The sequence below is a fragment of the Leucopleurus acutus genome (genome assembly GCF_964270905.1).
Source record: "Leucopleurus acutus genome assembly, chromosome: 7".
Classification (NCBI taxonomy): Eukaryota; Metazoa; Chordata; class Mammalia; order Artiodactyla; family Delphinidae; genus Leucopleurus; species Leucopleurus acutus.
Genome location: NC_139150.1, coordinates 8,388,163 through 8,403,377, shown reverse-complemented (window position 1 = coordinate 8,403,377; position 15,215 = coordinate 8,388,163). Strand labels below are relative to the sequence as shown.

Below are 15,215 nucleotides of genomic sequence, written 5' to 3'. Positions count from 1 at the left end.
GCTCCTTGAATGGAGACTGCCTATTTGCAAGCATCGCCTTGCTGGAGCTAAAATGCAGCCAGGCAGCCTTGGAAGGGACTAATTGGCCTTTTGGAAACTGTTTGAAACTGAACGAAGTACAGGAGCTTTCTGTGATGTTAGTAGAGTTTCTGCCAGCCATTAATTGTGTTTTAGGCTTTCCTGTGAAGGCAGCTGAACTTGAGACTTGGCTTTCGGTGTTGCCATCTGTGAGCTACGCTTGTCCGCGTGTGACGTGGGTTAAGCTTGTAGGGAGCATCACCTCAATGCTTCACTATTGGAATATGTTCACATTTAGATTTGAGGCTCTTGTTTTCCACTCTTACGGGTTAGGTGTTCCTCACCCTTCAGCTTCCTAAAGACTGTGGGGCCCACCTGTACGAGGGCGTGGCTGATAGAGCTTCCAAGACTGTGAGCTCTAGGCTGGGCCCTCCAGCTCTCACTGGATTTGACTTACTCATAGGCAGATACGGACAGATGGAAGGGGCATTGCAAATGGTGACCCAGCTTCCTAACTGAGTGCTCTTTTGTCCTCCAGCTTATCTCTAGTGATGCCGATGGAGCCATCCAAAGGGCTGGAAGGTTCAGAGTGGAAAACGGCTCTTCAGATGAGGTAAGGAAGTCTGTATCAGCACAAAGCCCACAGTCACGGTGCCTGTGATACAGCCGTGAGCAGCTTGTGCCCCTCTTTCCCACAGAAGACCTGCCTAAGTGGAGCCCAGGAAGGGGTCTGAAGGGCTCTTCAGAGTTTTGCTTGAAGCGAGCAGGAAGGGAAAGTGCCGTCATTCTCTGTATGGAAGGTGCTGTTGATAGAGTGACGCGCACCCTTTGAAAGATCTGTAATAAAGCCAGGTAGACACGTGAAGGTGGTCTGCCAGCAACGGGACCGAAGACAGATTCACAGCCACAGCACCCTTTGTGAATGGCCCCTGGAACCCTAGCTCTTACCCTTTGCCAGGCTTGTAGGCTTGGAACTGCCGTGTGAGCAATGTCAGGGTCCGGGAGAGAGATGCAAAAAATTACTTTGATTATAAAATGTCGTCTTTATTCAGAGAAGACACCAAGAAAGGAGGCCATTTCTGTCTGCCACTGCTTGGGCCCAAGCCCTCTTTCTGGGCTCTGCTGGTCATCCTCGCCATAGGCCACCGGGACTCGCCTTGCTGGCCTTTCTTTGTTAAAACTTCCACTGCCCGCTCCATCCCTTGGAGTCTACCCCCAGAACTGCTGAGTGCTATCTAAGGCCCCCAGTTTTTTCTTCTTTGCTGCTTCTCTGAGAGGCAGCCCACTGCAGTGCTTCAGCATGCCCAGCTTTGGCATCAGGCAAGCCTGGGTTCAAGTTCCAGCTCCCCCACCTCCTAGCTGTGCGACCCTCGTCAAGTAATCAGCCTTTCTGAAGCCCAGGTTCTTCGTCTGTAAGGAGGAAACGGTCTTGGGATTATCGAGAGGATTCAGTGAGCTAAGCTTTTAAAGCTATTAGCGCTCTGCCCAGTGTATAGTGAGAGTTCAGTGAGCGAGAGCTGTAATAGTAATAATGGTTGTTGTTGTTCCCATAAGTGGTGCTGTATGGCCAGCCTTGCCCTCCTGACCACTTCCTTAATCACGTTCTTGGTGATGGGCTATGGATTTAACTTGAAAGCCATAGCAATTCAGGAAGTTGTTGCTCATCTTCACCTTTGCCTTAACTTAGCAAAGCCCTTCACCCAGACGTGGTACCCTCACCATTGCTGTGAGGCCAAGGGGGCAGAGTCCCACCTTGGGCTGGACCCCTGAATAGGTGCCCACATACTTCTTATCCAGAGTGATGTCAACTGACCTTCATAGAAGAAAGAACTCCCAGGGAAATTGGCTTCTGAAGCTTGGAAACAGCCCTCCCCAAATGGTCCTGCTCCTGAGACAAGACAGGCTTATCCTCACAGACTCAAGCAGCCAAGGGTGTCCCAGGAGCTAAGTCAGGAGCAGAAGCATCGAGTCCTCATTCTCCAGTGCTCAGAAAGCTAGCAGCCGCCAGGCCGAGTGTCTACTTTGAGCACCTAAGTACCGAAGGTACCAGAGGTTGCTGTACCTCAACACATCTTTCTGCTACCAAAATTTTACAGAACTTCAGCCCAGCCCGAAATGAACAAACGGTACTGGCTTTCCCCACCCCACATAAGCACAACTCTGGCCCCTGCCAAGACCAGTGTCTAGAGGAAATCCACAGCTCCCCAGAAAAACATAAATGGAGCCTTCATGCAGTCCTAGGATCACCACGCACTTTGGTTATCAAACACTCCTGCCTGGCCCTGTCACCTGGCCATGCCACATGCCAGAGGACAAGGTCAGGAACTAGAAATCACCTGTGGAGGATCATGGGCAACAGTGGCTCCAGAGTCAGGCTGCTGGGGTTCAAATCATGGCCCCACAACTCACCAACAGTGTGGCCATGGGCAGTTCACTTAACGCCTTTAGAACCATTCGGTGGAGTTACTGACTTAACAAATCCTTGTGGTCTGTTGCATTCAAAACACAGTCCTGTCTCAGATTGCTTCTGTGGGCTCAAGTACTGTTTTAAATTTTGTTTCCACCAAAGCCACCGAGCATGAGTGCTCCATTGGAGCACCTTGGCTGGGTTTTATATCCATGGTCTTCAGTTAAAAGCTCTGGCCAGTGCCAGCGCCCGGCCTGGTGTAAGACGGTGGAGGAACGTGAGACTCAGAGGAAAAAAGCCTGGCTTGCTCTGAGTTTGTTAAAGCAGTTAGTGCATTAGAAGGCTCAACACGCTGCTTGAAGTTTTTCAAACCCATGAACAAATTGCAAAGCAGTTTCACTACTGAGTTATTTTTCCTTTTATCGTTGCATTGATACAGTATGGATACTAGACCCTTATCAGATACATAATTTGCCAAAATTTTCTCCCATTCCTTAGGTTGTGTTCTCACTTTCTTGATTGTGTCCCTTGAAGCAAAAAAGTTTCTTAATTTGCTAATATCTAGTTCATCTATCTTGTCTTCTGTCGCTTGTGCTTCTCCTAGCGTATCTAAGAAACCATTGCCTAACCCAGGGTTGCTTGGTCACTTTTTAGAGTTTACTCTTCCCTTCGGATAATGTCAAATTTGTCTTTTATTTCTTTAAACATAGTCAGTATAATGGTTTTATTATCTGTGACTGATAATTCCAATATGTGAGGGTTTTTGTGGCCCTCTGTTAGATTTTTCTCCTGCATATTCTCATGGTGTACTCTGCTCCTCTGTGTGCTTGGCTGCCTGATTGTGTGCTGTTTGTTGTTCTTGAAGATGACTGTTTTAGGAATAACATAAGGCTTAGGATGCGTTGCCTTTTGGTACAGAGTGTGATCCTGTGATTTATAATAAGAAATACATATTTGGTCTTCGTACCTCTTCCTGGCACAGAGCTCCTAAAACCCTTGGAATTTTCTAAGTAATGAGAGTGATCATGGTGTCTTTTGTTATGTTAATAAGTGACTTCTGGAAAGCCCCTATGTTTCCTAAGGATGGGGGCTGGTCACCAGAGGAACCAACCATGTGATTAGAGGGTTAGCGCTTCAGTCCAGCCCCAGCCTCCTGGGAGGGGAGAGGGGCTGGAGAATGAGTTCAATCCCCAAAGGCCAATGATTTAATCAGTCGTGCCTATGGGATACAGCCTCCATAAGAACTTGAGAGGGCAGCGTTTAGAGAGCTTACAGATGGGTGAACACCTGGAGATTCCAGAAGAGTGGCCGGCTCGGAGAGCATGGGCTCTCCACACCCCCTCCCACGTCCACGTACCTTGCCCCATGCATCTCTTCCATCTGGCTGTTCCTGAGTTATATCCTTTTATAATAAACTAGTAATCTAAGTAGTCAAGTGTTTCTCTGAGGTCTATGCTCTAGCAAATTAATCAAACCCAAGGAGAGGGTCATGGGAACCTTCAATCTATAGCCAGTTGATCAGAAGCACAGGTAATCACCAGGATTTGCAGTTCGCAGCGGAAGTTGCAGACGTCAGAAGCAGTCTTGTAGGACTGAGCCCTTAACCTGTGGCATCCGACACTGTCTCCAGTGTCAGGATTGAGTTGAATAACAGGACACCCAGCTGGTGTCGGAGAATTGCTTGGTGGTGTGGGGGGAAACCACATATTAGAATTGGTGTCAGAATCAGAGGGAGGGTTTGCATTTGCTTTTGCCAGACACCTTTAAACTAAAGTTCCAGCTTGAAGCTTTTTAAACCCTTTAAGCCAAGATACAGGCTGGAGCTGCAGCTTTACATGAGGCTGGCTCGTGGTCACAGCACCTCAGAGACACTTCTCCACTCAGCACTGTGGCAGGCTTCCTTGGAGCCTTTGGGGTAGAGGTGGTTTCTTCCTGTTCACTCTTTTCTTGAATGTGTAACCCTTTGGGGTCCCAGCTTAATGTGGGGTGGGTCTCCTATAGACCTACCTACTTCAGTGGATCCTGGGGGTTTGATTCTTTGCCCTCTTGCCTCTTGAGGTCACCAAAACCCAAGAGTAATTTTGCCAGGATCGATAGATATCTTCAAGCTAAAGAGAATTTCCATGCTCCACTTACCTCTCCAGGTTCCCACTTGCCTTTGTTTTGACTGGTAATTCCTTACTATCTTGTAAGCTCTCCAGTGCTTTTAAGGAGATGACTTTAATATTTGTCTAATGCTTTTAGTTTCTTCAGTGGGAGGTTTGGTCGAATAACCTAGCTCACCATTACCAAAAACATAAGTTATATCAGGAGCACTGTTCCTATAATACATCCAGTCATTCATGCAACCCACACGCAGGATCACTTCTCGGTGCCAGACGGGCTGAGCACTGGTGATGCGGGAATGAATAAGACTGCTGACTGCTAAGGTCCCTGCCCCCGCGGGCTCACAGACGGGCAGGAGAGTGGTCAATAAATAACACAGATACATAGGATGATTGCAAATTTTGGTAACTCCTGTGGAGAAAACACACAGGGGGCGTGTCGTAAGGACGTTACGGTGAGGCCCAGGCTCCAAGCAGTGCTTCTCAAACTGTGTGTGGTGAAGGGCTTGCTTTCTTATTTCCAATCTGTTGCAGGACTCTCTGTGGTCCTACTACGTATGACCAGTTTGCAGCACCCCCTCATACAACTCACTACCAAAATCAGTAACATCCGGATTGGTCTGGGTTCTGTTTAGGGAAGCTAAACCCCTAAGACTTGCTCTCCACTGCTGTCTACTTCATCACAGACTGTTGGCAGATCAGCACCCATCTGTGGACCACACCTTCCCGCCGTAGCGTTCATCTAGGCCCGTCCTCCACCCAAGGCATGAACCCCTGCAACAACTTTGCCAACAGTTAGCTCCTCTGTCCCTGCCTGAATATATTTCCAGTGAAGGGAAACTTGCTCCCCCCTTGATAGGTTTTTCCTCGGGACACCAACCAATTCCATCACCAACTAAGTCCCCTACAATTCCGTTCCATCCTGACCGTAACCACCTGGAGGTAGCGTCAGACTCCACTGGTTTCAGGCTCAGTTCCACACGCTGCCCTCACTTCAGACACCGGTGGCAAGTGTCAGGTCCCCAGGGTACCCACACGTCTGTCTAACTGTGCTACAAAGTTAGGGGTTCCCATAACCCCCCTCCTCGGGTTCAGTAATTCACTGAAATGACTCACAGAACTCTGGAAAGCACTTTACTTACCATACCCATTTATTACAAAGGATACAACTTGCGAACAGCCAAATGGAAGAGATGCAGAGGGCAAGGGATGGGGGGTGGGGGCACAGCGCTCCCCTGCCCTCTTTGGGTGCACCACCCTCCCAGCACCTTGATATAGTCACCAACCCAGAAGCTCACATGGGTAAGGTTGCAGGGTGGGGTTGAAAGTGCCAAGCTTCTAATCAAGCTTGGTCTTTCTAGCTACCGGCCCCATCCTGAAGCTAGCTAGGGGCCCACCAAGAGTTGCCTCATTGGAGCAAAAGATGCTCCTGTCACCCTTATGTCTCAGGAAATGCCAAGGGTTTTAGGAGTTCTGTGCCAGGAGCCAGAGACAAAACTGAAATATAAATTTCCCATTATACCACAGCCCTAAAGTTACTTCCATTTTTCGGCATCTCTCATTGCTAGAAAGTTCTTTTTATTGAACAGAACTCATCTGTCTATATTTTCCACTCAGAGTTTCTATTTATGGTTTCTGGAGCCCATAGCGTAAGGCTGAGCCTTCTTCAGCATGGTAGGCCTTTAAGCATTCCAAGACATCTGCTGTTTTTCTCCTAAGACATGGACTCAGTTCCACTGATCATCACACTCCCTGCTGCTCCTTAGACACATGTGAGGTGGTTAATGGACCTTTTAGGTGGAAGTGCTCGGAAGTGAACACCTGGCTCCAGGTGCGCCTCACGGCCACAGAGTGAGGCCGGCTCATCCCCTTCCTTGCTGTGCACACGCTCCTCTTTTCATGAAGCCCGAGGACTCATTACGAACCCACGATGTGCTACCCCCGACTCCAGTCTTTTTCACATGTGCTGTTATTTAGCTGTGAGGCAACATCATGGTATAGTGGAGACAGTTTTGGAGTCAAGCAAACCTGGGTTCAGACCTCAGCTCTACCACTTACCAGTTTATGACTCAATGTCACGGAGCCTCAATCTCCTACTGGGTAAAAAAGAGAGAGAATTCCTACTTTGTAGCACCTGGCCTTCTCCACCCTTTACTTGTACAATTTGTATTTGTACCTAAATGTAGGATTCTGCAGTGTCCACGCTGAATTTAATCTCGTTAGAGTGTCCTGTAATTGCTAATTGTCAAGAGGTTTTTTGACATCTTGATTCTGTCACCTGTCCTATTAGCTAACCCAGTGAGAATCTTTATATTACCTTCAGATGTGCTTATCCTGCCATCTGTGTGCTCATTCAGATTATTAATTAAAATGACTGTGACCCTCGGCTAGATCCCTGGAAACCTCCCTTACAGCTTACTTGTATGTATAATTAGTATATGGCGGAGCAGAGGGGACGATCTTTCAGCTTTTTATAGATCTCTTCCTTAGCATGGGGAGGATTCTCTTACACACTGTTGGGGGACATGTAAATGAGTTTGGGGAAGGCAATTAGCAATCATTAAAAATGTGTATACCATTTGGCCAGCAGTTCTACTGCTGGGATGTGTATTGTAGCGTTATTTTAAAATAAAAAAATAAAACGACTTGGAAACAACATCAGTTTCCATCACAAGAGGAATGATTTTGAAAATTATGATTTAGACACTGGAATGCTTAGTAGCTGTTAGAAAGAACGAGGTACAGGTAAATGTAATACCATAGAAAAACGTTTACCATACAGTGCTAGACATAAAAGCAAGTTCCAGAATGATTCGTATGATATCATCCCATTTCCTTAAAAACAACATAAAAGATAAACTTGCTTGTCAATATTCAAGAAAATTTCCAAAAGGTTACCTAAGAATTTAATAGTAATTGCTTCTGGAGTGGAAATGGGAGGTCAGGAAAGAAGTTAGAGGACCTTAACTTTCTACCCTTTTATGTTTACATATTTTACACATCTATACTCAACTGAAGTGTTTAATTTTTTTAAAAAACTATGTAGTTGTTAAAAGGAACAAGGTAGATCTGTAAGTACTAATAGAAATATTTCTAAGATTTCTTTTTTTAGTGAAAAAATAAGTTTCAGTGTAATACCTATAAAACTATCCCATTTATGAAAACAGATTGTGTGTGTATATATACATATGTATGTAAATATATGTATATGTATGTGAATGTGTATACATATGTATAGACACATTTTTGTAAATGCATAAAAAGACCTGGGACTATCCAAACCAATCTGGTAACATGGTTATTATATGGCAAGGAAGTAGATTAGGACATGGGGGTTGGGGGGGAAAAAAGCATTTTAATTTTTGTATGATTTAACTTTTTTCAACCAGCTTATATTTATATTTGCAATTCAAAATTTTTTAGTTTTTTTTTTTGAATCCATCTTCTTTATTGTCAGTGTTCTTTCAGCAATTTAACCTAGAAAGTGAAGGAAAGTCAGTTTAAAAGCATTCATTCATTAATTAAACTCACTCTGGAAGAGACTCTGAAAAATCACAAGCATTATATAAAACTATGGATCTCGTTTGTAGTCTGAGTGCTTGTGTTGTGTGGACTCCCTGCTTAAAATCAAATATTGGAGAACATTCAGATAAAATGGGGGTGTTATACATGGATTTTGATTAAATTCTCTTCACAATATCCTGGCCATATACAGTCTTCATCCTTCACATCCCACAAGTATAAATGTGGTTAAACAAAACAAAACAAGGAAAGCAACAAGGAGCTTTTGTGGGCTTTGGAATTTGATGCAGAAATGATTCAGGATTTCTCAGTCTCAAGACTCATTCAACCCTGTGGGCATGTTCAGGCACATCTGCAGCATAGAAGAATTTGAGTTCATTACTGCATAATACCTTTGAGCAAATGATTATCTAAAAGGGATAAAATTAGTATGGGTGTTTGCAATGTTAAACTTTGATTGTCTGGAAAATGTGCTCATCAGAATATTTCCTCCTAACATTCTTGTTGATGTCAAGTAAATACTGTGTTCCTGTGTAACTGTCACCTTAAAATGCTATAGGAAGTTTCTGTATCTTTGAAATCCTCTATAAAGTAGGCCATACTTAAAATAGTTAGGATTTATGGTGGTTATGTAAGAAGATACTTATTCTTGGGAAATACACATTGAAGTATTTAGGAATAAAGGATTATTATTTATGCAATTTAGTCTTAAATGATTCGGGAAAAAGTGTGTGTGTGTGTGTGTGTGTGTGTGTGTGTGTGTGTGTGTAGAGGGATAGAGAGTAGTGAACAAGTGAATAATGGGATAAAATGTTAGCAGTAGGTGAATCTGGTAGAGGGCATACAGATGCTTTTTGCACTCCTCTTATTCTTGCAACTTTTATGTAAGTTTAAAATCACTGCCAAATAAAAATTTATATAAATGGGTGTGGGTGTGTAGGGATATAAATATATATATATATCACTGATTTTTTTAAAGTCAAGAAAATTCAATAAAGCCACAATAATACTAAGAATTTTAACCTACTTTTTACCCCTTGTTAGATTAAAAAGGCATAACATTAAATAAAAGACTCAGAAGATGATGTAAGGTTAAGATTTTAAAAAGGAAAAAAAACACTCTGACATTGGAACTGATTTGTTTTAGCTCCACTGCTTATATTTCTGCAACCTTAGGCAACATACTTAAATTATCTAAGCATCAGTTTCCTCATCTGGAAGTAAGGGGATAAAATCGACTCTATCTCATGAGTTGGTGGAGGTACTATGGAGATAATTCATGTAGAGTGTGCGGCCTAATACTTGGCACTTAGAGCTCTTTCCGTGAACGTCATTATTTCCAGAGCAATGAGAAAGACAGAAAGCATCTTAATTCACTTTATAAAGTAATATAACCCTGAAAGCATGACAGAAATATATACTGAAAAGAAACCTGCAGATTCATCTCACCAACAAATATGATACCTAAGTCATTTTTTTAAATCCAGCAATACAGTATATCCACAGAATACCTATAAGGGTGTCTTCCAGAAATCTAAGAACCATTCAGTGTAAGAAGAGCCAATGGTATAATTTATTACATGACTATGATTTTCACCATTTAACCTATTCGCTAAATAGTTGCCAAAAAAAAAAAAGCTTTCAGTAAAATTCAATATTCATTTCTGAGAAAACTGCTTTATAAACTTGGAATTGAAGGGAACTTCTTCAACATGATACAGAAACTGACCACAGGCATCCAGTAAATCACTAGAGGCATGTCAGAATGAGAAAAGAATGTTCCAGCAGTCTGTCTTACACACAGGGCACAATGTAGATGTCAATGGAGTTTCCAACTGTATATTCAGTAAGATTCCATTTTGGTAAGAAAAGTACATATGTACATGTAGGGGAAAAATTTGAGGAAACCATATCAAATCATTAATAATGATTATATCTTTGGATAGAGGATTCGGATTATTCGTTATGTTTATCCATGTTTTCCACATTAATTGAGTTACAGTAAATTTTTAAAATTCTACAAAGAATATGAACTCAAATAAGATGCTGCCGAGATGTGTTCCAGGTGAAATGTGCCTGTTACAGGGTAACAAACAGAAGGGCGTGCCTCTGCGGGCACCAACTCCCAAATGTTGTGGAAGCTTCAGCCCAGAACAGAGAAAAACTTTAAACTCAAGTTACACTCCAGTTAGAAATCGCTTAACTTACTGGTTCACCTGGTGCTTCTTCCTACACCCCAAGGACTTTCAGGATGTTTCTATGATGTGGATTTAGACAGGTGTCTTTTCTAATGAGAACATGTGGTTACAGCCCTGTTTGTACACTTTTAACAGTGACTTTTCTGGTTCTTTGGCATCCGGTTCATTGCTACCTTGTTTACTTTCTAAATAAGCCTCTTAATGGCATAACTTTGTTCCATTACAGAATGCAACTGCTCTGCCAGGCACTTGGCGAAGGACAGACGTGCACTTAGAGAACCCAGAATACCACACCAGATGGTATTTCAAGTATTTTTTAGGACAAGGTAATTATGTCATTACAGTGGTTGGGAAGAAAGGATATTCAGAATGAAAATTAGTGTTGGTATAATTTCTGGTACCCTATATGTGTGAAACTTATCAGTTGAGGGACGCTGAGGTCAGGGCATTTCATTTCAAGGTCAGTTGTAAACTTTGTAGATTTGTAAGCTTTGAAGATTCAGCCCTAGTAGGTTTTCCTCCATTTTAAATTTGTTATTTATATTTTATTTTTTATTTTATATTTTTATCTTAAAATTTTTTATTTAGTTAGTTTTTGCTAGTTGTTTTTGTCCCTGGGGAGTTAAAGAGGATTAGATAGTATGAATGAGTGATTTGCAAGATGAGAAGAATTTGCAGGGCACAAAACAATTTTAGACTTAACAAGGCATGTACCCGGTCTATAGTGGGCCTTGAACACGTAGTTCAAGGCAGTGAGGGGGAGAAACGATTCCCTGAGCTCCAGGGCCAATGCAGAACAGAGAGGCATTACGCTGTAGGCTCTGGTGACCAGGATTTGTTTATCACTTACCATGTGCCAGGCAATGTGCTCTTGCAAAGGCAGCTGTGATCCCTGCCCTCGTGGAGACTATAGACTGTTTGAATCCTGGTTCTGCCGTTATCAACATAGGACCTTAACACTAGTTACTCCCACTTCTCTGAGTCTTAATTCCTTATCTGTAAAGTGGGGGTATTACTAGTACATACCTAGGAGGTTTGAACAGAAGTGTCAGTGAGGCACATTAAGCCTGGTGCCTGGCACATACCAAGAGCTCTGTCATGAATAGTGATGTACATTTGAAGTGAAGGGCTCGTGTGAACATATATGGAAAGGTGGGAAACAGGAGCGTGGTTAGCGACAGAAGGCAATGGGAATGGAAATATAATCACTATGGCAGGATTAGAAGTGGGTTAGATAAATTGCTTATCAGGCTAATGCATTTATTTATTTGTAGAAGATGTGATACTTGAGCTATAAAATGAGAGTGAGCAGACCCAAATGATGTCTTTTTAAATATCGGATACTGTATTATTCCAAGAAGTTCACTTATTTGGCAAGACATATCTCTTTATAAAGAAAGAAATTGGGGTCTGCCCTGGTGGCGCAGTGGTTGAGAGTCCGCCTGCCGATGCAGGGAACATGGGTTCGTGCCCTGGTCTGGGAAGATCCCACATGCCGCGGAGCGGCTGGGCCCGTGAGCCATGGCCGCTGAGCCTGCGCGTCCAGAGCCTGTGCTCCGCAACGGGAGAGGCCACAACAGTGAGAGGCCCGTGTACCACAAAAATTTAAAAAAAAAAAAAATTGGGGGAAAGTTGCTATCTTCCCAAGTGCTTGAAAGCATAGTGCCTGGAGTACTTATGACTTCAGAGAAAAGTGGTGCCGTCAGTTTGGATGCCTTCAGCTGCCTCAACAGGCTTAAACAATAAGGGAAACAACAAGAGACCCAGAGGTAGGGCAAGCTCTGGGGTTGGTGGAGTCAGAGGCTTGGTGATGTCATCCATGCTGGCCTTCCTCAGGGTCACAAGATGGTTGCAGCAATTCCAGGCATCACTTCTAGACACCACCGTGTCCAGGGGAAAAGAAGGCCATCTTCAGGAGTGAGGAGGCCCTTCCAGAAACCCCTTGACACACTTTTCCTCCTGTCTCATTGGCCAGAATTGGGTCACATGTTCATTCCTGAGCCCATCCCTGGCAAGGGGAACAGGAGAGCACGATTAGGATAGAGTCACCAGGTTCTGTCCTGAGCTGGGCTGGAGATTACTGTTCCCTGATCCTGTGGGAAGGGCTGGCTGCCACCTGCCGTGCACACTGCTCCCAGTGCCTGGAGGAGCCGGCTGCATCTTCACTGTTCTGAACCTGCCTCTTTTCCAGTCCATCAGAACTACATTGGAAATGATGCGGAGAAGAGCCCCTTCTTCCTGTCGGTGACCCTCTCTGACCAAAACAATCAGCGTGTCCCTCAATACCGTGCAATCCTTTGGAGGAAAACAGTGAGTATCAGACCTGCACCTGGAGTTTCAGCACCACTCCAGAGTTTAATCAGTGTCATTGTCAGCCTTTTTCTACAAGGGTTTTTGAGTTTGGCTACTGAGGATTATCCTGTTCACAGGGGAGACCTTCACACTCTGAGTTTAAGAGCAATTTTTCCTATATAAGCCACTAAGTAGACATGTTCATTCCCCTCAATCTCTGCCCTCTCGGAATACACGACTATGTTATTATCGCTGTTACTGATACTGAAAGTGATGAGCTGGCACACCTTCAACCAAAAGAAACAAGATTCAGTGGAGGAATATAATGCTGTTACATGGGCACGGCCCCTGGGGGCTCCTGTTTCCATGAGTCAGTTGGTCAACTGCTGAATCAGCTGTGCTTCTAGGATTTCTTTGAGGCTTAGCTCCTTTCATCAATTTCATGGTGTGGAAAAGCAACCCTAGATCTAACAAGTACCTCCTGCCCACAGTGGGCTCTGGACACTGAGCTGGGGACAGCGGGCTGAAAGCCAGCCCTTTCAACTCCAGGACGCAGGTCTTTCTTTAGCTCAGAAAAGTTTTTTTATGTTCATTGGTGTTGCTTCTTTTCCTGTTCTGAATTTTTTCTATTAATTCTTATATTCGACCTCTGTCTTTCATCTTTTACCTTTTCTCATTATCTTCTTCTCTTGTTTCTTTTTTGCTTTGCTTCTTAGAGAATTTTTTAGAGACCATATCAACACTAGAAAGAGCAAAGGGTTTGGAGTTAAGCAAACTAGGGTCAAATCACCTCAATAACAAGCTCATTTTGTGTGAATTTGAGAAATTTGCTCATGCCATCTGAGCCTCCATTTTCTTCTGTGTAAAATGGGGAAAGTTCTGGGCTGTGGCTCACAGGGTGATGAGCACTAACAAGACTGCCTGAAGTGAGATCTTGCTTGAAAATTTACCCAGTGTCTCAAATCGTCAAATCTTAAAACTGGTTAGCTGCCTAAAGGGTAAAACATCTTATTCTTGAATTGGTGAGTACGGTGTATAATTTAAAAAGCGATAAAATAAACCACACTTAGAAAATGTTAGTTCTATTATTTAGTGGTCCCACCTGATGGGTACATTTGTTGAAATCCAGTATTTAAATAATTGCATGCTGATTCATATATATATATACATATATACAGCAGGTTCTTATTAGTCATCAATTTTATACACATCAGTGTATACATGTCAATCCCAATTTCCCAATTCATCACACCACCACCCCGCCACTTTCCCCACTTGGTGTCCATACTTTTGTTCTCTACATCTGTGTCTCAATTTCTGCCCTGCAAACCGGTTCATCTGTACCATTTTTCTAGATTCCACCTATATGCGTTAATATACGATAATTGTTGTTCTCTTTCTGACTTACTTCACTCTGTATGACAGTCTCTAGATCCATCCACGTCTAAACAAATGATCCAATTTCGTTCCTTTTTATGGCTGAGTAATATTCCATTGTATATATGTGCCACATCTTCTTTATCCATTCATCTGTCGATGGGCATTTAGGTTGCTTCCGTGACCTGGCTATTGTAAACAGTGCTGCAATGAACATTGTGGTACATGACTCTTTTTGAATTATGGTTTTCTCAGGGTATATGCCCAGTAGTGAGATTGCTGGATCGTATGGTAATTCTATTTCTAGTTTTTTAAGGAACCTCCATACTGTTCTCCATAGTGGCTGTATCAATTTACATTCCCACCAACAATGCAAGAGGGTTCTCTTTTCTCCACACCCTCTCCAGCATTTGTTGTTTGTAGATTTTCTGATGATGCCCATTCTAACTGGTGCGAGGTGATACCTCATTGTAGTTTTGATTTGCATTTCTCTAATAATTAGTGATGTTCAGCAGCTTTTCATGTGCTTCTTGGCCATCTGTATGTCTTCGTTGGAGAAATGTCTGTTTAGGTCTTCTGCCCATTTTTGGATTGGGTTTTTTATTTTTTTAATATTGAGCTGCATGAGCTGTTTATATATTTTAGAGATTAATCCTTTGTCCGTTGATTCCTTTGCAAATATTTTCTCCAATTCTGAGGGTTGTCTTTACGTCTTGTTTATGGTTTTCTTTGCTGTGCAAAAGCTTTGAAGTTTCATTAGGTCCCATTTTTCATTTTCATTTCATTATTTTTGTTTTTATTTCCATTACTCTAGGAGGTGGATCAAAAAAGATCTTGCTGTGATTTATGTCAAAGAGTGTTCTTCCTATGTTTTCCTCTAAGAGTTTTATAGTGTACGGTCTTACATTTAGGTCTCTAATCCATTTTGAGTTTATTTTTGTGTATGGTGTTAGGGAGTGTTCTAATTTCATTCTTTTACATGTAGCTGTCCAGTTTTCCCAGCACCACTTATTGAAGAGACTGTCTTTTCTCCATGGTATATCCTTGCCTCCTTTGTCGTAGATTAGTTGACCATAGGTGCGTGGGTTTATCTCTGGGCTTTCTATCTTGTTCCACTGATCTATGTTTCTCTTTTTGTGCCAGTACCATATTGTCTTGATTACTGTAGCTTTGTAATATAGTCTGAAGTCAGGGAGTCTGATTCCTCCAGCTCCGTTTTTTTCCCTCAAGACTGCTTTGGCTATTCGGGGTCTTTTGTTTCTCCATACAAATTTTAAGATTTTCTGTTCTAGTTCC

At 42.9% G+C, this 15,215-nt stretch overlaps 1 protein-coding gene across 3 annotated transcripts in view; it reads left to right on the top strand.

Annotated features, from left to right (window-relative positions):
* Positions 1-15,215, top strand: part of GARNL3 (GTPase activating Rap/RanGAP domain like 3) — a gene marked incomplete at both ends in the record, with an annotated part of 153,893 nt that overhangs the window by 70,038 nt on the left and 68,640 nt on the right. For all 3 annotated transcript variants that reach the window (XM_082843295.1, XM_082843293.1, XM_082843294.1), the window contains 3 exons: positions 557-631; positions 10,477-10,576; positions 12,442-12,560. In XM_082843295.1, coding sequence (XP_082699421.1) covers positions 557-631; positions 10,477-10,576; positions 12,442-12,560 — 294 coding nt within the window. The remainder of the gene's footprint in view (positions 1-556; positions 632-10,476; positions 10,577-12,441; positions 12,561-15,215) is intronic.